The sequence below is a fragment of the Chaetodon trifascialis genome, chromosome 11, assembly GCF_039877785.1.
Source record: "Chaetodon trifascialis isolate fChaTrf1 chromosome 11, fChaTrf1.hap1, whole genome shotgun sequence".
In the NCBI taxonomy this organism is placed as follows: Eukaryota; Metazoa; Chordata; class Actinopteri; order Chaetodontiformes; family Chaetodontidae; genus Chaetodon; species Chaetodon trifascialis.
The window spans coordinates 16,671,573-16,699,409 of record NC_092066.1 but is presented as its reverse complement, the minus strand read 5'-3'; the positions used below and the strand labels follow the sequence as shown (position 1 = coordinate 16,699,409).

The 27,837-nt window shown below is 40.5% G+C and overlaps 3 protein-coding genes across 3 annotated transcripts; 1 reads left to right on the top strand and 2 right to left on the bottom strand.

The window, feature by feature from the left end:
* Positions 1-11,676: 11,676 nt before the first annotated feature.
* insl3 (insulin-like 3 (Leydig cell)) lies at positions 11,677-13,525 on the bottom strand. The gene is made up of 2 exons (XM_070974282.1): positions 13,121-13,525; positions 11,677-12,029 (listed from the first exon to the last, which is right to left on the bottom strand). The coding sequence occupies exons 1-2, from the start codon at positions 13,311-13,313 to the stop codon at positions 11,833-11,835; spliced, it is 390 nt and encodes a 129-aa protein (XP_070830383.1). The 5' UTR covers positions 13,314-13,525; the 3' UTR covers positions 11,677-11,832.
* A 4,033-nt stretch (positions 13,526-17,558) lies between these two features.
* On the bottom strand, positions 17,559-22,941 carry LOC139338928 (potassium voltage-gated channel subfamily V member 2). Its single transcript, XM_070974281.1, has 4 exons — positions 22,198-22,941; positions 21,410-22,043; positions 20,312-20,437; positions 17,559-18,438 (listed from the first exon to the last, which is right to left on the bottom strand). The coding sequence occupies exons 1-4, from the start codon at positions 22,740-22,742 to the stop codon at positions 18,121-18,123; spliced, it is 1,623 nt and encodes a 540-aa protein (XP_070830382.1). The 5' UTR covers positions 22,743-22,941; the 3' UTR covers positions 17,559-18,120.
* A 1,171-nt stretch (positions 22,942-24,112) lies between these two features.
* Positions 24,113-26,307, top strand: rps28 (ribosomal protein S28). Its single transcript, XM_070974656.1, has 4 exons — positions 24,113-24,173; positions 24,465-24,512; positions 24,917-25,040; positions 26,189-26,307. The coding sequence occupies exons 1-3, from the start codon at positions 24,135-24,137 to the stop codon at positions 25,037-25,039; spliced, it is 210 nt and encodes a 69-aa protein (XP_070830757.1). The 5' UTR covers positions 24,113-24,134; the 3' UTR covers position 25,040; positions 26,189-26,307.
* The last annotated feature ends 1,530 nt before the right edge of the window (positions 26,308-27,837 follow it).

The window sequence follows — 27,837 nt, the reverse complement described above, 5'->3', positions numbered from 1 at the left end:
ATAGTTATCACCCAACTCAGCAGTTCCATGCTACTTCATGGTGTCTTTTGGCTGCCCATACCTTCATGCTCTGGTTCACTTTCACCTCTCTCATCAGCATCATTTCCACAGAAGCAGACCGATTTTTAGCAGGCAACTGCAAAACTGTAAGTCCGCAGTTTACACTATGTGGCCAGCACCCAGGCAGATGGAGGAAGTTAGCAACTTGCTAGTGAACACATACTGGAGCATTCCAAGCGAGGCAAGTCGAGCTGAGCTGAGCCACAACGTGCACTGAAAATAAGGCACTTGAGATGGCACGCTGGTTATACATCCGCCATTGATGTGCGCTGGCAAAGTCAGTTGAGACTGTAAACGTTATGGTGTGACCTGTAGCTCCTGGTGTCATGCTTTCATTCTGATATTGTTGAAGGACTCAATAAAGTTGTTCAGTGAGTGCAGTCTGACAGTTAAACTGTGGCAGGACATCAAAATCGATCACCTTCTACTACTGTCTCATCATGAAAAAGCTTTTCTACTTGCTGTGGTCCAGAGCAACAATGATCGGCACTCTGTGTTACAACAGTGTCAACCCACATAAAGCTGCACTACCTCAGGCTCCTGAAGCCCCCCATAAGTGCCCCACACTGTAAGTACACCTACTTTACAACATACACAGTATACAATATACAGGCTCCAGGCCTACAGTATGTTCCTGACAATACTCCCTATATATCCCCTCAAATCAGAACACAAATGTACCCACAGCCAATTACTAAGTACCTAAGTAGTAAGTAGATATAGGAATTATGTAGGTATGTTTGGATTAAAACAGTCATCAGTGTCAGCAGTTTTCTGTTGTTTTTCCCATGTTGCAAAGCTGTGGCATCACAAAAACTTGACTGGTCAGTTGCAGTAATGGTCCTCAGGCAACATTAATTATGACAGCGTAGGAAACCAACACAGTAATATCAGACTGTGTGTCATACAGTACCCGTAATATTAATTAATACCCAGATGTTGGAAATACTTAAAGTATAAGTTCTCTTTAAATTCCTTCCAAGCACCAGACTGTCATCATTACTGTAATGAAACACCCCGGGCACAAATGGTTTATGTGTCTCAGTCAATGATTTAATAATTAACAGTACATTCACACATCTGTAATATTGCCTCTCAGAGAAGATATTTACCACAGCTTCATTCTAGAGTAAACTAATACTCAAATCCATTTGTGACATAGTAGATCTTCCCCATTCAAAGACACTGTCAGGCCTCAATTGTAAATAGAAAAGATTGGCACAACTTAATTAGCATATCGAAGGATCTACCCAACAGATGGCCTTGGATTATATTCAAGGCTTGGCTCAAGTTAGTGTGATGGAAATGTCTGACACAGGAACTGCCTCTCTGTATGCTCATGGCTACGAGATACATGTTATAATCATGAATAAGCACTTACCTGATCTTCAGCAAAGGTTTTCTTTGGACACACAGCTGCAGAAGCAAGCTGACAGTTAACTTTTACTAGTTTGTACTCTGTTACAAAAGATTATTTTGTTTGCAGTCCCTCAAAATTCTACACATTTTGATATAATTCAGACATATGGAGTTACTTAATGCCAATGTAATCATCGATTTCCTAGCCTAATGTCAGCAATGGCTGAGCAACCGGCCAGGTACATTACCTGTCTAAATCCTGGAAAGCCTTAAAGCTGGTGACAGGGCCACCGGTCAGTGGTTACAGTGGCAGGTGGAAAACATATTAGCTGATAAGAGAGACCACCTTGTGTAATAGTAGGCTCCAAAAACAGGCTAACAAGTGAGTCACCCATTGTTTCGAAGGGTTACATCAACATGGGGACTGACCCTGAGAGCAAATGCAATGAAGTCACAGTTTAAACTGCTTCACTGCAGAGGAGTGATAAAGAAGCTGAAACAGTTATTTTTGTGTTAAACTGCAATGAAGTGTGAGTATTTGAATGAAACAAAAACTTGCTTGGTGCATTTTCAGCTCGTCGTCCTTGTATTTCTGTTCACAATGCTGTGTGTGCATTTTGTATTGGTCAAGTTACTTGAAAAATGTAATAAATTATTCATAATTCTCATTAAAAACTAATAGCAATCACTAATTACTCAACAGCAAAAGTTGTTGCAATAGGGGTAACATCACTCGTTACTTGATTTTTGTTACTCAGCACAGCTGCAACAGCTAGAATGAAAAAACAGGAGGTGTTTACTGACCATCAACAGCTAGCTTAGCATTTAACATTAGTTCTCACAATGATGTCGAATACAACTACTGAAGTAACCACATTCTGTACGTGTTGTGCACTTTTGGATGTAGGTGTGTGTACAGGAGGGGATCTGTTGTGAAAACTCCATTCATAATGCCACATTGTAATATAACATAAGTTTAACCAACACAATATCTTACATGCACAGTGTGCAATAACCAAGGCAAAAGACATCCAAAGAATTGTCACATACGGCCCAGAAGGACATATCTAAATTTGTGCAGTATGTTAACAACACACGTTTCATTTGGGCAAGTTTTAGTTGTTGTCAGCTAGTATTGGCCATGTTTTCACGTGTTAACGGAATATCCAATATTCTTTGAAACAGCCAAATTAGTGATGAGAGTTATGTTCACATTGTGAGAATTTATTCAGCAAAGGTGTTTCCATCTCCCATTTTGTGCATTAACACTTTTTGAAAAAGGCAAAAACCACCTCAAGCATGCCTAAAGACTTTTTTGCGAAACTGAGTATTTTTTGGGAATTTTCCATTAAGCTTTTTAAATGCAGTATTTCATAATGCGCATAAAAACACCTTGATGTGATCGCTGTTTAATGACAATGTTAAACTGCCTCCATGCAGTTTAACAGGCCCTGATCACATTACTGTAATGCCTTAGAGCTGACAAAATAATGCAAGCCTCTACTTTCAGTGTAACTAGTGTCAACTGGATGTAGTCAATTAAAGTGCAGCATATTTGCTTTAAAACATTAGGAGGTGGAAGTCACCCACGTTTCTCCCAAGTTTTTAAATTTGGATAAAATCCATCATGTCTTAAATCAGTCACTTTGAGTTTGAGTGGTTCGTAATCACAAAAAACGGACTTCGTACCACATGTATAGATCATAGAGATGCTTAAATTTCGTGTCACTGTGCTCTGCTGAATAGTGGAGACAGAATGTGGAAGTGAAACTGAGAGACCCTGAATTTGACCCAGTGTTTTGACTTACTGAATAAATGAAAAAGACATGAAACTGAAAGAAAGAAGGAAGTCTGATACTTCAAACTCATTAACATGCACATTAACATGGCGTTGGTCAGGCCCCAAACATCACCTTGTCTAAGGTTGGAAGAGAAATACACAGGCTGATGGAGCTCCTGCATTGCGTATTGATGAGAGCGACTGGATAGGATGACAGCGCAAAGTGAAACCAGAGACCCTTCGCAGAACGAGGCGGGGAGGGATGCGGTGACAGTGGTGGCTGTGGTGGTGTGATTTAGCTTTTTAACATTATCACTTAACAAGACAGGGCTGGCACTCGGCCCCAGCATAGGCCCGAGGACAGCAGGAGGGAAAGACAGGAAGAAAAAGAGACATGTCCAGTGCTCCCAGGCCAGCTTTACCTTTCTTATTCACCAGAGAGCAAGAAAGGAAGATGGAATGATGTGACGAGAAATTGAGATGAGAAAACAGAGAAAGAGGGAGGGAGGGTGAGCTTCCACTAGAAACTTAATTATGCATGGCAGGGCAGCTGGAGCAAAATAGAGGAAGAGAGATGGACAGAGATGGGAAGAGGAGAGGAGAAGACCTACCTACGCAGAGGGATGGGGGCAGGTCGAGAGGAGGGGGAGTAGGAAGGACGAAGGAGATAAAAATGAGTAGGTGGAGGGCGGGCTCCATGCTTAAGGGTGGTTGTAGGTGGTGAAAGTTGCAAATACACAAGAGAGCCCATGGTGTCAACTGAGCTGGAGGTGATTCTGTGTTAGCAGTTCATCTGGTCTGATCAAGGACGTACATTATGAGAAAACAAAAAAATAAACAAAGGCCGATATTCAGAGTTTTTTCTGCAGGGGCATATTAATACAGTGCTATCTGTCAATACCTGGACGTATTGTATCTTGAGCAATTGATAATGCAGCGTAAGATGGTTGCACTGCAAAAAAAAAAAAAAAGATTCGGCCAAATCAAAGAATTAACATTAAGAACTTTAATTAATTCAGTCCTAAAATGTTATTTTTAAAATGAATCTTTGTGTGAGATTGTTTTGCAATTGCAACGTTGTACCAGCACAGAAATCTGCCTTAAGTGAGAACAGACAGCGAACAGGAACAGCAGTCAATAAAGCTGATTCAGAATCAGCTTTATTGACCGAGTATGTTCAGGTACACGCTCTGGTTTTCTAATGGCTCTCAGTTTACTTTGTACAGAAGGATACACACATACAGCTAAAGCGAGGACAGCAAAGCTAAACAAACATAAACATATAGCTACACTGTGCAGGCGAGTAGGTGAAAGAAAAAGTCCAGGCAATTTAAATTGACAAAATCATTCACTTTATTTAACTTTGATACACAAATTTACACAATCGACCAAAAAACGAACCGTCTTCACACTGCTGAGCCCTGAAGAAAAGAACCGAAAAGTCCATAACGGAGGAAGCTATATGTCAGACATTCAATTTAACATAACCTTGGGCTTAATATGAGACTAAAGACTCGTTATTAAAGAAATGAGACTAACTAACCAACTAACTCATGCCTCCCCCTTTTCTTTCTTCTACACCTGCCAGGATCAGGTGAACCCTCTTTAATGGTGCATTTAATACAGAGGGGGCCAAACCCTGAACCATTAAGCCTCTGTATTCATTAATGGGTCCACTTACTGGAAGTAACAGAGAGGCAGTGTTTCAATTTCTTAAAAAGCTGCCGCACTGTACTGAGATACTGTACCTGCTGTTGTTCTGCTCCTCTGGGCTTAGATATCCTGCTGAGTCACACACACACACGCACGCACACACACACACACACACACACACACACACACACACACACACACACACACACACACACGCATCCATGCACACACTCAAACACACGTGCGCATACGCACCTCAGCTTGCTTGGAAACCCACGCACTCTCATTCTGTCTTCATCACACACCCTGATGGGGTGGAGAACTGGAAGTGGCACAAGCAGCTTAGCTTTGATTAGCTGAAGTGTATTGAATGGACTGCTCATGTTTTAACAGCAGCCTCCCCCCCGAGATGAACCCGGCTGATAACAGTGACAGGAATATCGAAGGAGGCAAGCCAACAATGATGCAGTGTGTGTGTGTGTGTGTGTGTGTGTGTGTGTGTGTGTGTGTGTGTGTGTGTGTGTGTGTGTGTGTGTGTGTGTGTACACACATATGTGTTTGAATATAAAACAGTGTGAAGGTTTAGTTAATATCTGTTTATCTGTCAAACACGATAATGCAACATACATAATAAAAAGTGATAGACATAAAACAACGACTCCTCCTCTACATTACTCAGCTCACTAACAATGCTTTACCATCCCATCAAGTATAATCCTCCCTCGTCTTTACGGTAACGTCGTCAAGTTGTACATCACTGAAACTGTGTGCCACATCGGCTAAGTACTCCCACTTGGGAGTATTTTGTCAACATTACATCAGCTACAAACAGCCCAGTCATGCATGGGAGTATGGAGGGATGAGGTGGAGGCAGTGATGGACGGAGGGAGAGAAGGTGCAATGGAGCAATTGGGAGCAGCTGTGAAAGAGCAGCTGGAGTAATCGTTTTTCTGGGCATGCCCACCGCTGTCTCCATCTCTCTGTCTGTTTCCCCCACTCGCTTTCCTCCATCTCCCCTATCACCTTCTTACTCACTCAGTCATACACACACACACACACACACACACACACACACACACACACACACACACACACACACACACACATTTTCTATCTTTATCAATTCTTGTGTGTGGGACTAGTCACATTGTCAGCTGCAACTGGATGAGGTTGCCGTTCTTTCTGGATGTCAGAGCGCACACACACACATCACAGACACACAAAACGAGCTGCGTCTTGGCACTCACTGCTCACAACCTCGACATCACAAGACAGCCAAGCTGTGTGGATCAACATGCAGTAATTGCATCATTGCCAGGTGAAGTGGCTTCATGCCACAGTTATGGCCTGGACAGCTCGAGAGTTATTCAAAGAAGTTACCAGCAGATTAAAAAGGGAAAAGGGTGCAAGAAGATGCAGAAATGTGCAATCTTTTGCAGCATCTGAGACTAGTTTTCAGAAGAGGAGCAGAGGAAACAACAGCAGTAGAAGTGTTTCTGTCTGTGGAAGCCCAACTGACTGATTTGAAAAGACCTGACAGCATCAAGCCAAAAAGCATCAACTCACACACAAAACATACGCTGTGGGTAAAGATGAGACAACAAAATGCAACAAAGGTTGGTATGCTTAAGAAAGGATGATGTATGAGGTCATTTTTAAGGTCATTTTTAAGAGAAATTGCATGCTTGCTTAGTGTAAGTTATCACATTTTAGTTAAATCTATACCATAATACTGTAACCTTGCTCTGTTTAACACTGGAATTTAGCCATGTGTTCACACTCAGGACTGGATTTCAATACATTTATTCATCCACACACCTATTCAAATGCATCACACACTTATAAAAAAAATACCACACTCTGGTTGTATCAATGCAGAGAACTCCTCAGTGAGAGCAGAATACGTACATATGGTTTATTTTATTTGTGGTCTATTTTTCCAATGAAAATGAAATATTATATCAATTGTCTTTTCCAATATATCAGCAACGACAGTAAAGCTCTGAGCAAACAGGATGACTGACGCTAGGTATAATAACACTAGAGAAAGAGGGTTAAATGTATTGCTATGGCTCTGAGTTGAAGCATCTCAAATGCAGAACAAACAACAGATTCTGAGTTATTCAGCATTCGACGCCGGAGCATCACCTTATCTGTGCTGCGCTGTGGCATTCAGCTCTGGAGCTGCAGAAAACAGGCCTGCAGTCGGTTTACAGGCTGCCGCTGCCACACTGCCCTCTACCAGCTCAGCTCTATTAGTTCAGCTTCACCACCTCCCAGTGGCCCCAAGGTTGTGGCAAAATGGTAGTTAATGTCTCTGCATGTATGTGTGCGTGGTGTTTGCCGCATGTGCTTCTATTCTTTCACTGGACAGATTAAGCGGATGTAATGACATGCATATGAAACACTGTATATGGCGAGGAAGTAATTAAGGAAGTTGAGGTAATAATTGGTTTTGGTTCAGAGGCCGCTGGCTATGGAAATCTGTGGACCTTTAAGTTTGAGGAGAATAAAACAGAGCGCTGACAGTATATACTCATTGGCTATTACAACACGATTTATAAAATATTCAAGAAGACCTCCCAAAAAAACATCTCTGGTCATGTCACACTCATATAGCTGACCTCTATTTCAGTTGCTTGCAGCGATCATTTCTCATTTGAACCAGAGCATCACTCTTCTGAGAGTTAAACAGTACAAGCCATTTTTATTGACTCTAACAAAAGTTTTTGACACAGCTCTAATGGAGCTTTATCCTAATAATCACATTTATGAGTCCTCATAAAATGAGGGTTTTCCTGACAGCCTGTCATTCATTAGATGTATACGCAGATACACCGTGTGTCTATGATAATGATCATTTCAATCACAGCATGGCTATTACAAAAGTCTGCATCATCGGCAAATACAGAGATGAATAAACGCGTAAGATATGAAGCTGCAGTTCATTACGTAATAAAACCATATTGGTGTGCTACTATACTGTATAGTGATCCCTGGCAAAGAAATATTCATTTGCAGTATCTAATAGTAACAGTGCTAAAGATAGTGAACACTTTATCCAGTCACACAGCCAGGCAGATGAGAGGTGATCAGAGCACGTCGAGAGGAAAGCTCTTTTGGTGGCTTCCTCTCCCTCGTCCTGTGGGAACAGCGTCTAATCGCACAGTGCTTCTGAAGCTGTCACTGCTGGTCAGGCCGTCTAGCTGTTGTCAAGCAGAGGAGAAGACAGAGCCGTCACATCACAGCGGGAGATGGTGGATGGCGCAGGTGTAGGGATAACCGTGCTGCATGATATAAGGGATGATGGTAGGGGGCGGTTTACTTGACAGGAATTATGGACTTAGGCCTTGACTGGAACATGCGCAGCAGAACAGATGTTCTTGGTCTGTGTTAGAGCTTTCAGGCTCAGGAGCAGGAACACACACAGCTGATAGTCATTTCAAATGTGATTAATGGGACGTCCTGGAGGCACTAAGTGAGGCACACATGAAGCAAACAGAAAGTGGCTGCAAGATCTGACGTGAAGACTTCCTGTATGGCACTTTGACAAAGAGCACGGACAGTCTTCATTCTGATTCAGTGTGTCAGTTTCAGGGCTCTGGTTTTGTGTATTTGAGGCGTTCCTGATGAAGAGCTGGATAACAGCAAGATAGCAAGTGGCTTTTTGTTGGAGGGCAAGAGCCAGCCTCAGTGGCACAACCTTTCAATACATTGCTCTTATTGACAGGTTATGGCTGATCCATAAAACATTATGTAACTGTGTTCTGAGGTGATCTCAAACCTGTCCTGGTGAACAATAAGTGTCCATAAGGTCTGTTTAATACAGAGCCAGCATGCAAGCAACATGTTGCACATGCAGTATTGCAGCGCCGTAATATCGAATTTAGAATAACTTGTAAATAGCATTCAACAACATACAAGTCATAATAGCGCCTGTGCAATCCAGCCAACATCCACCCCTCACATCAGCCAATACAGAACACTGTAAAACTCAGAATAAGCTAAAACACATTTCTGCAAAAATATCACAGAAAATGGCAACGATGCGTTCAAGGCGTTCAGTGTGAAGTCTTTATGCGATTTCAAGCTCTGACATCCAAGGTGTTTTGTTTGACATATGACATATAAACACATCTTGTGGCGCCCCCCTTAGGCAAGTTAATGCACAGCAGCTGTACATGTAGCAGAAAGGTTTTGGAGGACTGGAATTCACTACAATTGTTTTTTTTTTTCTTCAAAACAAAATCAGATTTTATTTCAGATCTTTCATAATTTAATGAAATGTTGTCACTTAATTTATCTCTCATTAGCAGAGTAGATCAGATTGTCTGTGTTATATGCATGAAGCATCCTTGAATCCCTTGAAAGGTTCTATGAAAATACATATTATTATCATTATTATTATTATTATTATTGTTACTGTTGAAAACAATAGGCTTGTAGCGTAAACCTCATTGTTGAGTTTGAAGTCTCAGTAAAAATTCACACACTGTATGCAAGACACAAAGACCCTGTTACCGAGGATTCATTTGACACAGCATCTGACAGTTGGCGATACGTAGAGGAATGCCTGGAGCACTAATAATAATGAACACACAAAAGCAGAAATGGACGCTGTTGTCTTTGCTTTTGCTCCCACACCCACATGTGCTCCCTGGTTACAAAATAAAACACACAAACCACCAAATATAGCATCTTTAGCTCTGACACGTTTACTGTCGGAAACAAGAGCGCTGAGAGCCATTTCATTTACATGCAAATTGACACCCACCAGTCCACCACACACACTCTCCTGCCTGGCATGCGTGTGTGTGCACGTGTATTCATGCATGTGTGTGCTCTGCTGGCACTCAGTGAAGGTGTTATCCTGTCCTGCTGCTTTTCCTGCTCACTAAAACAAGAATCAAAGAGATAGAATGACTGAAAGAGAGATGGAGGCTCTGATTTAATTTTCCATATCCAGTTTAGCAGCTTTTCAGTTGACAAACCAGGCATGAAGAGGAGCCCATTAAAGAGGCCCCATGCAGCCGTGTGTTTGTCATCTCATGTTGGCACTTGTTAATGGCGGGCTGAGGCCTAGAAGTGTCCTCTGCTCAGATTTCTCCTCTTGTCACAAGGAGATAAAGGATCACTTGAGGTGATTGAGCATTTTACATTAATGAGCATTGAGAGGCTGATCAGCAGGGGAGGGAGACTGTAGCTCAAATGCAGCTGTAATGACCGAACTTGATACAGTAACAATGTAATTCTACAGTAACACCGAGGAGTTGGCAGGATGTACCGTTTCTTCACCAGTGTCAACTATGATAGGTCAGTGCTACTGTCAGACCAGGTAAAGCAGTGCAGAAAGTATGCCGTTTGAAATCAGATATTGGTTGCCCTCTGCTGGCTGACACCTGGTACTGCATTAAATCTCTCTATTAAATCTCTTCATGCCCTCTCCTCCATGCACACAGTTTAAATGTCCATGAGTGTGTTATACAGCATGTGCACAGTATTTATCAATCCATAATTTCCTAATAATTCTAAAAATTCAGTTGCAAAAAAATATTAATTCATTATTTGATTATTAAAAGAAACTCTGTTTGATTTATTATTTATATTATTTGTATGCAGATACAAACCATAATCAGCTTTCAACATGTAGCCAGCTGTTTTACGGAGTGTTGTTACTCCTGAGGTATCTGTAGTTAAAAACCGAACAAAATAATCGGCTAACAACTTGATCTAAATTTAGAATTCATCTTTGGCTGTTTTGTCTGATAACACAGCAAACGAAAACCAATTACGCAAAAATTAATTGTAATTACAACGCAGCCCATCCCTCCCCAAATAAAACCAATTAACCAATCAGTCAGTGTCGGCTGATTCCATTTGCTATTAAGCCTCCAGTGTAGAGTGACAGATAATCAGTTTGATTATCCGTCGAGAGAATTATGCAGTCAGTGCTAGAAACTGGCCAGGTTACAGAGATTGTTTCTGTACGTATGGAGCTGAACGGCTTACCCAATGGCCTCAATCCAATTTAGCATCATAAGAGAGAGTTCCAGAGTTGTAAACTGCCCTCACTGCTCCATTACTCAGCAGTGGGACTTATAGCTTATAGGTTCATGCGCCTCCATGTGTCTGCATTTGAAAATGACCCATTTGCAATTTCAAGGTTAATTTCTCTGCAGGTTTAATTATTCCAACTTACAATGGGAAAAAACATAGCTGATTTTAACACAGTTTAAAATGAAATTAACTGATGACAGATGAATTACAGTGAACACTGGCATGATATATTGATATATTGATATATTCTACTGCTGATTTGGTACAAGAAATACATTGTGATCATTTTTCCGGGCATCAATATCAAGGGGCCTGGACAAAGTCTGATGAAAGGTGCTGTTGAGTCTCATTATGGGAAGTGTAAAATCCAGTGTTTATAGAGCTCAACCCGTACTGAGACTAAAAAGTCAGAATATCTCAGCCTCTACTGCTTTGATTTTGACTATTCTCTTTTTTTCCCCAGCTTTGTGAATGTCCAAAACTAAATTGTTGTGTATCCTTTTGATGTAGTTATCCTGAAGTGGGGAAATGGGTTTGCAATATTGTAACCTTGCATTTATAGTTTAAATGGAGTAAACATGTCACCAAAAAAAAATCCTTAGAATTGCAGATATGAAACAAACCTTCATAAATAATCATCAAAAGATTTATTACAGAGCAGTTTGCGGAAGCAAATAAATATTTTCTCCAATGATGCAGAGAATATAAATGATATTAGTACAAAATAAAACCTGTGCACAACATGATTTTAGCTTTTGTTCTGCAGTAATTTATTACTGATAGTGTTTGCCAGAGTGCTACATCATTAGAAATATAGCAAAATCATTCTTCTAAAGGATTAGGCAGCTTGGTAAACAACCTCGCAGCACAGATTAAAACATTTTAAGAGTGTATTTTTTCATCTGACATGCAGAGAGCTATATCTAGCAAAACTGGATCAACTCTTTCATGCTGCATCCTTTCTCGCAGCAAATATCAGATATTCTCCCAGCAGCTCTTCTAATCCGAGGGGACAAGGGGTACCAGTGTGGAGCCAAGAAGGCGTCCTTCTCCCCGTCAGACTCTGCAGCGTCGAGGCCTGCCTCTATTGCCTGGTGCTCCTTTGAGGTGTCCTGCTCCCCTGTGCAGAGGCAGTGGAAAGACATGCAGGAATTAGAGAGAATCCTGGAAATGTGTAGCTTTGTGCTCGAAACTTCTTGTGAAACTCCAAAGGGAATAAATGGATTGTACTTTAAGTCATTGATACAAGGGTATGCAGTTAAAAAAAAAACAATAAAGCAATGAAGGCAAACAAGACAGGAATACATAAGAGACTAGACTTTTTGAAAACATGAGAGTCAATTAACCATGGAGAAATATAACTTAAATATAACTACATAGTCCCACCCTCATGACTTTCAATCAAATTATGGAAAAATATGGCATATCAAGACATGATCTTTTCCATTATTTTCAGGTCAGAAATATCGCTGCTTGCTGATATGAATGTCACACAAATAGAAAAACAAGTGCTTCTTTCTCAGGGGGATGCTTCCATTAGAACCTTCTATGCTGGTCTGAGGGATTGCTCAAATTTCAGCACTCGGGCGCTGGGAGTGATCTGAGAGAGGGAGCTGGGTGTTGTGATAACTGAGGAGATGTGGGAGGGCATCTGGGATAACGCAAGGAAAATAACAGTTTGTAATCGGACAAGAGCGATGCCACTTAAGATACTGCATAGAGCACATGTTGCTCCAAACTGCCTCTCCAAATACAGACAGGATGTCTCTCCATCTTGTCTTAAATGTAAGGCAGGAACTGGTGATCTTGCCCACTATCCCCACTGGGGTCTTCCCAGTGCCCGTGTAACTGATGCATATCAGAAAAAACTGTATAATGTTATGACATTTTGTGCTAAGAAAAATATTCTTCAGCACTGGACTTCAGATAAAGTCCCCTCAGTTGTGGGATGGCATAGGACAATAATGGAATATATACCTCTGGACTTTCTGACCTGTCTCCTGCACTATAAAACTAATGCCTTTGAAAGAATATGGAAACCATTTCTTGATTATATCAATGTCAATATTTCTGCTAAACTAAATAATTCAAAAAGTCATTTAAAAAGTGCATAAATGAAAAATATATATCTGAAATCTGTCTCCACATGTTAAAAATGTAAAATATAGCTCAATACACTTGATGTCTGACAATGTCACATGAAGTACTTACAGTGAGAAGTGTGTCGATGCTGTTCCAGCTGCGTGTCCAGGATGCTTCTCCTCAGTCGAGAGTTACCACAGGATGAGACGGCCAGACGTATCAGCTCTCTCCCGCACATCTTAATCCTCTCCTGGGCATGAGCCACACACACTGCAGCCACCAACACCACCATCAGAGACAGCAAACTCTTAGCAGCAGACATTGTATGATGTGCTGCTGCTCCTGGCTTGGTCACTGGACGGAGAAACGTGAGGTTCTGGTGTGTGGAGAGTAAGGTGTGAGGTGACTTATGAGGTGAACTTGAGGGGTTTATATAGTCGATGTGTGTTACCCGAAGAGGTGGTTTCAAATATGCTGAGGCCACGGATTCTTCTAAAGATGTATTCAGCCTTGGTGAAGGAAAGGCATGTTCTGATCTAGAGCGAGAGACTGATGCAAAGTCTCCTCAAGGATGAAACTCTCATTGAGATAAAAACCTGGTCTGACAGCCATATACGGCTCGGCCCTGGGAGCATGACAGGTATTAAAGGTATAATGTATAAGAACTGGCCACCTGTTGAAGGTCATTCCAAACAAATACTGGGCAGCATATCACCAGGGTAACCGCTAACTGCTGCTCACTAGATTCTTTGCTGTAGCTATCATTGGCTGTTGCTACTAGCTGCTGTTAGCTAGTTAGCTCAGTTAGCCTTGAAGCTAGTGGCCATATTAGCTGCATGCAACACTACACCACAGGCAATGGAAGCAGCCTCAGCAGCCTCCTACTAAACACAGTTGGATCGGGACCCAACACAGCCTCCAAGACTGAAGGAGGCCAGTTGGATGACAGGGAAAATGGTGCTGAGGTGATATACTGTGGCTCCGACCAGGAGTCTGACTCTGGGGACAATAAAGACACAGGAGGCTGCGACAGGAGACATGTGAACCAGTAGAGGAGGAAGTGGAAGGTCATCTGTGGTGGGAATTTTGTCATCTAAATTAATTTCGATCAAACCAGAGTTGGTGATTGTTGGAACATTAGAAAGACTGTTGGACTATCGCCACTTGAGATATGAAGTGATATTACGAGGGGGCTAGCTGGTTAGCGTTCCAACTTCATGAGATATTTCACCAACACAATCCATAAACGTCTTTGACATCTTAGAACTCTTCTTCACATTCTGCTGAGAGTTTTCATTAATTTTTGTATGTTTTAGTCAAAAATTGGAGCCATTCCGTATACATTGTACCTTTAAGTGAGAAATTGTATGAAATTTTTTGGCCATTGAGAAAAAACATTAGGGCTCTTTTGACCTCCCAATGGAGGTTGGAGTTTGGTGCTTTGCAGAGAAGTTAAAAAGAAAAACCAAGATGGATTTCAGATAGTTCAGATGCTAATAAACCCTGTCCTGACAGTTCTGAAAGAGGTTTTAGGTTTTAGTCTTAGTTTATTTCACTGATGTCCCTAAACTCACAGTACTTCCATATGTTTATTTGGAAATTGTCACGGCATCATAATTCATGTTATTACACTGAACTATTTTCCTTGAATATGAAGTGCTTTTACACCTTATCTTGACACATTTTGATGGATGGCAGCTAATAGGAACAGGGTGCAACTAGCTAAAAGATGTCAAGGATATTGACGCACATGGTCACTGCAGGCCATACAGTAATCACATAATCATGATGACTGCTTCATATTTCCAGCACTGATGAAAAATATGAAAGGTGGCACTTCTTCTGGTTATGCTTGGCTTTTAAACCTCTAATGACAATGTCCTAATATTGGTTTACTACTCTGAGCCACTGTGCAGTTGTACTTGTTTATTCTTTATATGATTTTCATTCTTTATTTCTTGAGTTGAGGTTTTTAAATTTGATGCTATTCATTACTTTCAAACCAGTTAGTACAGTCAGATATTACAGACTGTATCATTACTTTCTATGCCTCAGTGGTGGTATGTCAGTGTGTTTCTGCTTCGGCCACTTTTTTTTTCTTTTTTATTGATCGGTAAACATAAGGTTTAAAGCTGCTCTCACTGATATTTTTCTGTGTATAATGTGAAAAGGGATCCACATGGATTTTTCACCCGAGCAGTTCCCCTCACATCTACAGGGCATTTTAGCATCTTTCAGCTCATTGTTTTGGTTTTCTGGTCTGAAACTTAACTGTTTTGGTTCTGCCTCATTTCCCTCATTGGAAGCAACAGCAGGCAGGCGTTTTCAGCTCTGCTAACTGCACAGCACTAAATGGCATACGGGTAACATTAGTTACATGGCAGTTGAACAAAATGGATCATTTAACAGCTTCAGATTTCCCTCAGGAGTTGGTGGAGACCAAACGGAGCTAAATAGAGAGTGAATACTGACTTAGATTTGATTTCAAATAATTACTAACATTTCTGTGTGTCCGCAGGCTGTTTGAAGGTGACCCACTGCTCACGCATATTACTTAAAAACACTCATTATTGCTTCTAAGATCAGTCAGAGTTACATGATTGTGTGTTAGTGTACAAGGTAGATATGGTATTTACATTATTTCTGGTAGATGAAGTCTGTGCATTGCAGTACAACTGTGTAACCTTCAACCAGTGTTAGTGAAGAGTGCAGACATTCAAACAGCTTGTATGCATAGGTCTGAGTGAAAGACTATATATGAAATATTAGCTTTTCTATGCAATCATTTTAATCAATTGGTGAGTATCCGTTCTGTCTGTATGTCTGTCTGTTGTGCTGATCTGTCCCCGATGTCCCTCTAGACTGCATCTATTCTTGTCCATTCAGTCCTGGCTGAGCCACTTGAGACAGCCAGGATCTCTCAGTACTCCTGAGTTTTAATTGATGCTGACGACACTATTAAAGGACTGGCATCCCTCCCATTACCTCATCCTGTAATACTATTAGACAGGCAGCATCGTCCTCCAGACATATGAGACAAGTGTCTGTTAATAGACATAGACATCAAGTTGTTATTTAAAGGAAATGTAGATGATAATGGTTATTATAGCACAAGAGTGCCATCAAGAAGAGGCTTTTTTAATCGAGCAAGAAATCTGCTTTTATCATTTTTAAGGTATTGACAAGTATGTATTTTAATATATAATCAAGTCTGTGTTTTACATGGTTTCCAGCCTGCGCTTGTTTTATAATTTTGTTTTGATTCCATGCACAAGAAAGAAAAATGACACATTTTACTTGTACATTGCAAAGTGCAAAATAACTAGCTTTCACCTTCTGTTTGGATTTTTTTCAATTATGCAGTTTTTGTCACATTCTCACAAGAGCTGAAACACTGCTCAAAGGATTTCACCCACAGTCAAAATCTTTGGAATCTACTTTCACAAGAAATGTGAACAGAAATTGAAAATATCTGTCACTATGGAGCAAATTCTTATTCTTCAACAAATATTTTTGGACTTCCAGTAAAGTCAAGCAAAAACAAGGAAGCATTAGCAGTGTTATACCAACGATTCTCCCCTGATTCACATACAATGCAACACAAAATAGTTTCTATGTTTCATGTGGTTGAAGTGAAGGTCTAATACATCATCGGTTTCTGTAAATTCGACGAGAGGCACAACACATAATCAGTGCAATTGGAAAGGGGGTGTAGGGGCTGGCATTGATGATGACCAATTAAAAATCTTTTTCCCTTTCCTTTAAAATCCCTCCTTTTTGTTTGAAACCAGTGCACTGGATAGAACAGTCCTGGGCAGATCTCAGGAAAGCATTGCCTTGCCCATTACCTTGAGAGGGTAGCCAATACTCCTACCTTGAATTTGTTTGGGAGAAGATAATACATTTGCTTACAGTAACTGTGTGGTCTTGGGAGAGCTATTGCCCAGAGCAGGAATTGGTTTAATGATCTTATCCAAAGAGCTAAACACAGCAAGCAGCACAGTGCAAGGACGGTTTAACTGCAGGACTGGGCCATGCTTGATCCAGACATCAGCTCAATTCTCAGAGGGAGCATGCCACATACCGACATGTTGGATGACTGTTAGTTGCACTCTTGCCCATGTGTAACTAGTGAGCATGAAAAATGGTGTATGTCAGTTTACAATGAGGTATCTACCGTATATCAGAAACAAATTGTTCAGATATCATCCATAAAAATATTATGTAGGAATTTAAATAGGACCTGATTGTGTACACCTGATTAGATTCCCGGTGCAACCAATATAGCACACAATATAATTGACTCTTACCCTTGTCTGAGCAAGCAGGAGGCGCAAGCGCAAATCCCAATAATCCTTGACAACAAAATTACACTCCTGCTCTTGATCGCTAGAGACACACCCCCTGCTGCGCCTCTCCTCCCATTTAGGTGCAGTCAAGAGCATGTTGAGTGACTGGAGTGCGCTTTGGACAAGAATACCACTTTACTGACATATACAGCATGACACAGGGAAGAGCATAACACTGATGATGTTCCGATTCTCTCAGGTGTGCAAGAATCTGTACATTTGTATTTCCTCAGCCTAAAAAAGTGGAAGATGATGATGACAGTTCAGCTTGGTGTTTAGGCCAGTCAGTACTGGACAAAAGTTTTACACATGAATTTAAATGATACTTATAGTGCAGAGCATCAGTAGTTGAAATGTAATAGACCAAAATAGTTCATTAATAGCACTTCCAATGAGAGCAGTTCCTCATAAGCATAATGTTCCCTTTAAAGTGGTTGAAGTGAAGCATTGTGTCATTAATAATGTTACTACTGGACCTCCTTGTGTCAAACAACTATTTCAGTCTAATCAGAAGTGGCTGCAGCTGGGTGCTATTCTTAGAAGCCAATACAGTTACAAGCTGTCCAGTGGGAGCATCACCCATAGCGTGCAAACAGCACCTACTGTAAAGCTAAGGCTTAAAGCTTATGTCAAGATATTGGTGCCTCCATTTCTCCCCTTAGATTGTTTATCTTAAATCACATATGCTCAGAGATGGAGGCAGATGGGGTCTAACACTTTGTAGACCCATGGGTGATAAGGCCATTTAGGGTTAGCGAGGTCGCAAGTTGGCAGCTTCGCTCAGTCCTCGCCCTCGTGGATACTTTGCCTCACGCCGGGTCGATAATGTATCTCATCATCAGAGTCCTCTGGCTGGGGTTCAAAGCAGCCTTCAAATTTGCGCTTCAGACGTTTACTGAGCTGGAAGGTGCGCTCGGTGTTTGAAACCATGTATTCCTGTTCCTTCAGTTTGGCGTAGTAGTCGGAAAACTTGTTGAACAGGATGGAGATGGGCATGCCATTGAGGATGATGCCAAAAGAGATGCAGCCAAAAGCCACACAGCGGCCAAGATAGGAGATAGGCACAACATCACCATAGCCCACCGTAGAGATGCTTACCTGTGGGAAGAAGTGAAGTGAGTCTATGCACATGCATGATCTGTACTCCGCTTTTACTATTTCTATATATTTATAAGAAAACAAAGCAAAAGGGCAATCCCTGTGGATAGATATTTGGAATTCCCTCATTTTGTTCCACAGAGCTCATTCTCCTTGTACATGTCTTCTTGACCATCCAATAACTGAAATGTTTTTGTACTGAGAATGAACAGGATGAAAATGAAAATAAACTTCCAGGAATAAACTACAACACTTTCCATCTCTCGAATGCAATCACTGTGTCTGGCCACAAACGAGACGCATTACACCGTATTAGAGGGGATTAGACACATATAAGTTAACAGCTGCCACCAGATAAATAAAAACCAAATGTCCCTAAAAGAGAGTGCACGGGAACACAGAGAGCCAGGCTGATGAAGTACAGGCACTCTAGTACATTAAAACGAGTCAAATTTGAGGCTGTTATTACTATTAAGCTGATCAACACAAGACATTTCAGAAGAACTTAATCCCTTTGTCCTATATCTTGCATAGTTTACCATGTAAATGGAGCTATGAGTACAAACAGAGTCCAATGTAGTGGTGTAGTGGCCTTTGAAAATGTATTCCTGTCCAATGCCTAGATCAAATAGCGTGTTAGCTAAATGTACTGCACCACATTGTTCTTTAATTAGATAGTCAACTGCAAAGTTTGACGCAATTTTAGCAACCAGAATTAAAATGCACTTTCTTTTCGTGTTTTTGACTGTAAATTCCAGATTAAAACCGTTAGTGTTGAAAGGACTCCAATATTGAGTTTAGTCACTATTGCTACTCTTGCCTATAATCACAGGATTTTTTTTTCTTGTCAAGAAATAGATGAAACAAAGGACACCACTTTTTATATCTGTCTGTTAGTATGAAGCTGGAGCCAGCAGCCAGTTAGCTTATCTCAGCATAAAGGCTGTAAACAAGGGGAAACAGCCCAGCCCTGACCAAGATGTTAAAAATTCACCTACCACCACCTCTAAAGGGAACTAACATGTTATATCGTTATCAATGCACAACTGTCAAAGTGAGCACACAGTTTGATTATGACAGTTTGTCACCAAACAATCACATGTCCATCATTAGCATGAAAAAACACAAAGGCTCATTTCTCCTGCTTCAGAGATGTCAAAGTTCCATGCATTCACATGTCTTTAATTACAATCTTGTCGTGGGTTTAGTGCTTGGTTGAGCCACAGCACAGAACGTGACTCTGCTTTGCATTGTGGGCATTGCTGTCATGTTACAACTAAGCAGGCAGCATAAATCCCGGTAGGACTAATCCTTGACAACTGAAATGCACTGCACTGCTTGATCATACTGACACGCCCCCCCACCCCCACTGAGCTCCTACTCTATCTCTGTGGCACAATAAGGGGAACAGCTTAGTAAGCTACATGCATAACCCACTTAATTGATCCGGAAGAATCTCAGAAGCAGGTGTAAGAGCTGATCAAATCCTCTAAATGCTGTGCACTATTCCTTGTTTCATTAATAATGGCAACTGAGGTATTATTTGGTATCAAAGATGTAGCCTTGTGCAAGTTGCACTTTGGTGGGACTTAAATTAATGTGATTATCCATCCTGTCTCATTCTCATTTTTGCTTGAGTCATGGCATGTCCATCAAGGAAAAAAAAAAAAACAGTAAGAAAGGAATAAACTAATTAAGATTATTTGGATTAAGCTAAAATCATGGCAAAGTCACCAAAAAGCTCAACCTACAGATGAGTGGAAAAGCACATTTACATTTCTTACAAAAAGTATTGCCCAAATTCTAATGCAGTCTGGTTAAATAAAAAATACAGAACTAAAACTTTTACTGAATTGAAGTTTATGCTACTCACCGCTGCCCACCACCATGCATCTGGTATGCTGCTGAATGGTGTCCCAGGCTGATCCACCTCCACAGAGTGCATCAGAGCAGAGAAGGTGAAGATGCCCATAGCAATGAACAGAAACAGACAGCACACCTACATAATGACAGAAGTATACATGTCAACAGCAGCGTCCATTCAACATTGGAAATTATACTCAGAAATCTAGGACCACCCATCAGGTCACGCAACAACTTTAAGCTTTATTATGACTCACCTAGAATGCCTACATGTTACATGTATTATCACAAAGGGCACATACAGTATTTTGAACATGAATGACTCCAGGAGTTGCCAAAAACCCCTGAGTCAAGAATGACACACACTTTAAACACTTTTCCCATAAGAAACACTGTCACGTGTGTTAGTGTCTGTCTCACCACAGGTGGCAGCACTTGGCGGGAACAGTGGTAAATTGGGCAAAAGAGAAGAAGAACATCTTGAATTCTTACATGGGCAATGTAAGCCATGGATTTCAAAACCTATTGTGCTATTTAATGACTGTTTTATTCCCATCTTGGTGGCTACATGAAACTTTCCATAAAGAATTCTTGGTCCTGAGCTAGCACACTGCTAGCTGGGGGGGCTACTTGGGGTGAAGAAGAAACATTGCCTATACATCCAACAGTTACAGAGCATGGTTACCGTTAATTAGAGGTCATGTGCTTTGCCACCTGACAAATGTAATAGTCATTCTGCTTAATGCTCTGTTTTAGTATCTACCTACAACTCCTGAGAAAAATGTCTGCCTCTGTAGCTGCTAAATGCTCAACTGTGTTCACCAGCTAGCAGCTTACTAGGTCAGTCTGCTGTTTGTTGCTAGGCAGGTTGTGCAAAGTGGGTTGATAAGAGCTTTCTCCATGAAAACAGCTGCCTGCTGCAGCTGGAGTCAGCTCTGATGAGAACAATGAGACTAAACCAAAACAGTAAAGTTGCAGGTCTGTAAACCAAAATAAGAACAATTAGATGATAATTGTCTCTGGGTACATCATTACAAGTTTCATGTGCTATTAGAAATGTGATCCATTGTTAGTATGCTGATTATAGTCACGCTAACTCTGATCATACCTGCTCAGAGCACTGTCGAATGGTGAATCCAAATGCCCTCATGCCTGTGGAGTGACGGGCAAGCTTCAAGATACGGAAGATGCGCATCAACTTGACCACCTTGAGCACCTTGCTGACTTTGCTGACCCTTGCCATGGTCTTCAAATCTTCCTTTGCACTGATATCTTCTGAATCGATGACAAATGCCTCAAAAATGAGCTGGATAAAGTATGGCATAACAGCCACCACATCAACAAAGTTGAGGGCACTCTTGAGAAACTCTTTGATGTTGGATGTGGTGAGTAACCTCAAAAAGTACTCCATGGTAAAGAAAAGGATGGAAGCAATCTCTACCCACTCCATGTAGGTTCTGCCACTAAGTTTGTACTGCCTGAGTTCTTTTACTGTATTCATTGTCATGGCAACAATGGAGATAAGCACAAAGAGACTGGAAAATACAGCAAAAGCTTTGGCTGACAGTGAGGAGTAGGGATTCTCCATCAAGTCCCAGAGCATCTTCCGAAAGCCTCCAAGAAACATGGTCTTGTATCCCTCGTCATCTTGGTGAGGTTTGATCTCATCAATCAGCTCCTGGTTGACCTTCAGCTGGTCTCTGATGTCATCCACTTTCTCCTCAAACAGAATGCGGCAGCACCTGAGAAGAAGAAGAAGAAGAGGTAGAAGAAGAAGAAGAAGAAGCTAATTTATTGTCTACTTCTACAAGAGTTACTTTTCAAAATCATGCTTGCAATACACAAACAGCAGTGGACCGAGCTACACTTTGGCTCTATGAAGTATCTACAGCACACCTTGGACTATCCTTCAGTTTCAAGCCCCAGAATGACATCTCTTCTTCAAAGTTGACGGGGCAGAGACTATCCATCACCCACAGGACCTTACTACAATAAAAGTGGAAGATGTAGTGGAAAAACATTGGGTCCCTGTCAAAAAAGAACTCATTGTTCTTAACATTGTAATCGTCACAGAGTGTCAGACGCTTGACCGGATCATTACAGAGAGCAAGGACTCCAATCCTGGTTTTTGGGTGTTGGAGGACCAAATGCTTTGGGATGTGAAACACCTTTCCGCCTATGTTGAGGTTGACAATGTTTGATTGCCTTGGGTTTGTTGCCTCTCTGCTCTGTTTTGTTTCAGATTTTTTACTTTTGTTGTCATCAGGAGTATCAAGGTTGTCCATGGATGTCCACGGTTTCACAGAGCTGTCTTGCGAAAAGGGGAATTCACACTCCTGTTCTTCAATGCTTTGTGAAAAACTCATCTCCCGTTTTATGGTTGCAAAAAGGCTGGAGCGACGCTTTTTCAGCACTTTCAATCCGGGCTTCCGCAGATCCATTGTGAAAGCTCCTTAGACGACAAGCGAAAAGAAGAGTTTGTGCCAAGTTTGGAACAAGTCAGTAAAAAGCAACAACAACAGTATTCCACAAGAGCCCCATTTAAGCTGAATGCTGTCCTTAAAAGAATAATATCAGGTTGAAATAAAGATAAAGAAAGAGCTGTCGTGTTTGTCTCTCAGCATGCAAGAAGATCAACTGCATGAGTTAGGGATTCAGCCTCTTTACTGATTCTCTAATCCTATTGCTGTCCTTTCTGTCCAAACGCAAGTTAAAAATACTGTTCACAAGGATTAGTGTTGTGATTTAAGGCTTTGAGTTCTGAGAGAGGAGGAAAGGCGGAGAGAGAGAGTGGTGTGATGACAGTATTGCATTGCTAACAAGGCTATGGAGTGCTTTTGTACAGGAAGTTACTTCTAGCTAGAGGTTTACACTGGCTACCTCCAGTCCTGATAAACTTCTGAAATGCCCCAAATTTAATATTTGTATAAATATTTCTCTGCTTTTCTTTGTATTATAAACAAAGAATCCACCTTTTCACCTCTTCTCCTTTATCTTAAATAGCAAATCCTTGTTTGACATGGATCCCTTTATGATAAATCAAGATCATAGTTAGTTTGCCTATTTCAAAAAATAGTAAACCAAAGTCAAAATGAAGTCACATTTTGATTATATAATATTGAATAATAATACTGCAACAGTGTGTAGACCAGATTATGATTTAGTTTAATGAATCAATATTTTAAAATGAGAGTAAAACATGCATTGTAAATGTGAATATGCCACACAAAAAATGTGTATGTTATGTTGACTGTCACTGCATCAGTAACTGGGATGCACCCAGTATAGTCTAAGTATAGTCATGTAGTCTATGGGATTTTCTATGGTCCTACATGTTGCACAGGGAGACACGTTGTGCGGTTTGTGTTGACGTGGAAAACATTAGATTAACATTAAATAAATAAATAAGGAAAGAAAAATCAATATACAACCAAATGTAATAAAGAATTGCATGCATATATGTGGAAAATATGGGTTAAACAAGCAGACCCAATTGATTGGGTTTATTATGCCACATTGTAAAATTGAAATGAGTGAACTGGTAAAAAGCATTATAGCATCATGACTAATGGTACGGCCCTGGTTTTCCCCCATCAAAGTTTGTGTTAATGGTATTGGCCATTTGCCGGAAAAGGAAGTGGAAATCTAAAATTTAGAAACTTTAATTACACAATTCGAATTTTGCATTTTTTTATGAACATGTTTGCTGGATATTTTTCTTGTTTGGTTACAGTTAAAATGATGTTATGAAATGTAAAAATTAATAGGAATTAGAGTTGCGATATATCTCGGCCGCGCACCACGTGACTTCCTTTCCGGTCTAACCTGACAACATGGACGCCAGCCGCGTGCAGCCGATCAAGCTCGCAAGAGTAAGAAAATACCTAATATGGTGAAAATAATCGTATCCGGACGGATAGACAGCTACAGTAACAACTATTGTGTTATACGGTGCAAAAAATTTGAAGCTAAATTAAATTTTATACACTGGTTAGCCTCCGACACGTCGACTCTCGCGTGTCGATCATGGAGGCCCGTTCATGCTGCAGTCTGCTCGCTAGTTCACCGTTAGCCTGTTGTAGACTTTGAGTTACCATCAGTAAACGCCAAGGGTACTTTGAAACGTATGTATTGTCAGTCTAACTCATATTTTGTTTTTTCAGGTCACCAAGGTGCTCGGAAGAACTGGTTCCCAGGGACAATGTACACAGGTAACGTTATGCTAATAAGAGGAGCATTAAGTTAGCATTTTACTCAATTAAATGTAGGGCTTCTCTTTGATCCCATCGTTTGTTTAAGTTCATAAAAAAATGAAATGAAAATAGTTTCTGGTCCTGAAATATACAGAATTATCTAACTTTGCTGATTAATCTGCGTGCCTTAAGTTCACGTCTGCGTGTGGTCTCTCACCTGGATCTGAGACTAATCTCCTATTTTGAACATTAATGTGTAAAAGTTTGAAGCTGAGTTCAACTCAGGGGCTCAAACTTAAATCATACGGCTAAGTTGTCTTTTCTGCAACATTCTGCAATTTTAATGGTGGTTAAATCTTAAATCAGCCTTGCTTTAGTGTCTCTATTTTGTTCTAACATCACGTCATCTGCTCTTCTTGCAGGTCCGTGTTGAGTTCATGGACGACAGCAACCGCTCCATCATCAGGAACGTGAAGGGCCCAGTCAGAGAAGGAGATGTGCTGACACTTCTAGAGTCTGAAAGAGAAGCCAGGAGGCTGCGATAGGGTGAGGGGCCATGAACTCAGCCATGTCTTTTAGCTCAATTACTAATAGTTGACAACACCCAAACTGCGCAGTAGAGGCCTTAAACAGCACGTTGTAGTTACCAGGTTTAGGTGCTGGTAACGTCCAGGATCATTTAATATAAGATATAATCTATAAAGATAAATGATGCATAAAAAATAATTCTCATCTGGCAATAGTGTATTGCAAGATAATGTAGCCCAGTGTATGACCAGAAACAGCTTGAACCCCAGCACAATGTAAAGCAGTTTAATGTTGCAACCATACAAGAAGTGTTTTATGGAACAAGTGTTGGTCCAAAAAAAAAAAAAACATAACTCAAGTGTTTTGTTGCTTGAAAGGTGCTCCACATTGGGGTGGACAAAACTTAATAATATAACCTGTGACATACTAAAACAGCACTGTCTGTTGGCCCAAAGTATCACAGAATTGAAGCTAGAGCTTTTTGACAGTGCTTAAAAAATGTAACAAAATAGCTTCTCAATTCTTTCTTTCTTCAATGTTATCGTATTGTTTTGTAACAGGATTCTCAGTTCTCAGTTTGTTTTTAGCTTGCCCTAACTCGGATGATGTCTTAGTGAAATGGGACACGATGCACCTCAAACACATTGCTGACTGTCATGTTGAAGCATACAAGCATCAATTTGCCTCCGTAATGAATCATTAAAACTTGTCCTTGCAGTGATGCAACTGACCAGTTTTGGACCAACAAAACTGTGTTTTTGAAAATCAAGGTCAACTTAAGTGACAATGTACTCCTGTGGCTTGCGGTTTACGTTGCACTTCAGTCTTGTTAGCATATAGCTTAGCCTAGTTGTGATGCGGTTCGTGCTGGTCTGTACTCAATTCTCCCATTGTGGACTCATTTTCTCCTGGGACACCAGACAAATACCAGGGATGGGTAACAGTAGGTGGTCACAATAACCAGGACAAAGAATCACTCAATTCACAATATTTAATCTGATTCTTAATGATTTATTAATCTATTACCTGAAGTAAAAACCCATGCTGTTTCTCAGTTCTCTGCTCAAATCCTGTTCATACAAAAGCATTAAGAGTTTTATGTGGGTTGAGTTGAATGTGGTTATTTTTGAGATGGTGTGTGTGTGACAGATGTCTTCTCTTCACAGAGCCCACTGAAGCTGTGAGGTGTGAATCCAACATGTGGAGCAGAAGACACCGTTTCACTTGGAATGGCCTTCACCGCACTTGTTCAGATGTTTTGAAATAAATTTGGTTATTAAGATGAGAGTAGACGTCCTGTGGTTATTACATAGTACCTGTGAACAGGTACTATGGTTCAGGTTTTTTCCTCATAATTAACATTTATTGAGGCTGCAGCAGTTTGTTTGTCTGAAACAAAGCGTAAAATTTACCTACAAAGCTTGTTTTCCTCATTGATTCTGTCAGCTGTGGTCAAGGTATAGAGGCAATGGGAAAAGTGACATGAACCTATTTTTCATTTCAGTAGATGCACTCACAAGGTAAATGTCAGTTTTATAGTTCGACCAATCCAGAGTCTGTTGCAAGAAGAGAAACATTTACAATACTTGCAAAATGAAATAAACTGAGTCAATGATGTCAGCTTGAAAGTATCAAAAATCAACAATCGATTTCATCATGACTTAAATGATAAAGCCTTAACTGCACACTGAAACTAGACTGGCTTTATTTTTCAGTGATCTAATGTCAGAAGGTGAAGTCAAATGTTGACAGTGATTAAGCATTTCTGCTGCAGTGTGTATATAGAATTCTTTCAGATTTATTGCCATAAATGTTGTCATGTGGTTCAATGTGTGCACGTGAAGAAAAGCTTGTTTTTTGTAACCAGGTTCAGGTTGTGCAGTTTACTGTCTGTCCATCAGAGGGTAGCATCACTCAGTTCATTCTCGAATTGACACTCCAGTGATCTCAAAGAGTTCCAGACTGGCCTCACCCAGTTTTCTCCCCTTCCTTCTAACTTAACACTCACAAAAAGCTCGAGAATTCAGCCCAGAGAGCTTGAACAGTATTAGTAATATATGACGCACATTATATCTAAGTATAACTGCACATGGTACACTTGCTTAATACCGTGAAATAATTCTGACAGCTGCTGTATGGGGTTGTCTTTGCATGAGTCAGTGAAAGCGTCAGTAAACATTAGCTGTACATTAGCCAGGCTGCTTTAACTGATATCTTCTTGAGTAAATTTAATTAACAGTCAGTATATTTTTCTGGTTCTAACCAACCAATTGCAGACTCTCTGACACTGATGAAAACAGTTAATACATGAAAGAAAGATTACAACTGTATCGATATAGATCACATTTCTAAACTTCGGACATTCCTTTCCTCTTCTAAGTCTACTTTTCCTTTGTACAACACCAGAAATGAAAAAAAAAAAATAAAAATCTGTTTGTGGCTGTGAATGCATTGCTTTGTTTAAATGCAAGGACTTTAAGCACATTTACATTATTTGGATAACGGCACCATCCAAATCCCTGAAATGTTATGTAAATACAATAAATGATAGAAGCAATAAAGACTGGATGTTCAGAAATCACCATAAAATTCTGTCTTCCCATTTAGATACAACCCTGATTCCCTTTCATACGCAATCATGATAATATCACCTGTTACCAATCAACCTGTTTACCTGTGGAATGATCCAAACAGGTGTTTTTGGAGCATTCCACATCTTTCCCAGTCTTTAGTTGCTCCTTCCCAACTTGTTTGAAACATGTTGCCGCATCAAATTCTGAATAATATCTTCTTTATTTACAAAATCAGTGAAGCT

Excerpts from the sequence above, each read along its gene's own strand:
- insl3 (XM_070974282.1), bottom strand. The coding sequence starts at position 13,313 with ATGTCTGCTGCTAAGAGTTTGCTGTCTCTGATGGTGGTGTTGGTGGCT. Across the intron at positions 12,030-13,120 it reads GCATCGACACACTTCTCACT|GGGAGCAGGACACCTCAAAG; the intron begins GTAAGTACTTCA and ends GCCTCTGCACAG.
- rps28 (XM_070974656.1), top strand. The coding sequence starts at position 24,135 with ATGGACGCCAGCCGCGTGCAGCCGATCAAGCTCGCAAGA. Across the intron at positions 24,174-24,464 it reads AGCCGATCAAGCTCGCAAGA|GTCACCAAGGTGCTCGGAAG; the intron begins GTAAGAAAATAC and ends TTGTTTTTTCAG. Across the intron at positions 24,513-24,916 it reads CCCAGGGACAATGTACACAG|GTCCGTGTTGAGTTCATGGA; the intron begins GTAACGTTATGC and ends CTCTTCTTGCAG.
- LOC139338928 (XM_070974281.1), bottom strand. The coding sequence starts at position 22,742 with ATGGATCTGCGGAAGCCCGGATTGAAAGTGCTGAAAAAGCGTCGCTCC. Across the intron at positions 20,438-21,409 it reads TTCGACAGTGCTCTGAGCAG|GTGTGCTGTCTGTTTCTGTT; the intron begins GTATGATCAGAG and ends GTCATTATGTAG. Across the intron at positions 18,439-20,311 it reads ATGCATGGTGGTGGGCAGCG|GTAAGCATCTCTACGGTGGG; the intron begins GTGAGTAGCATA and ends TTCTTCCCACAG.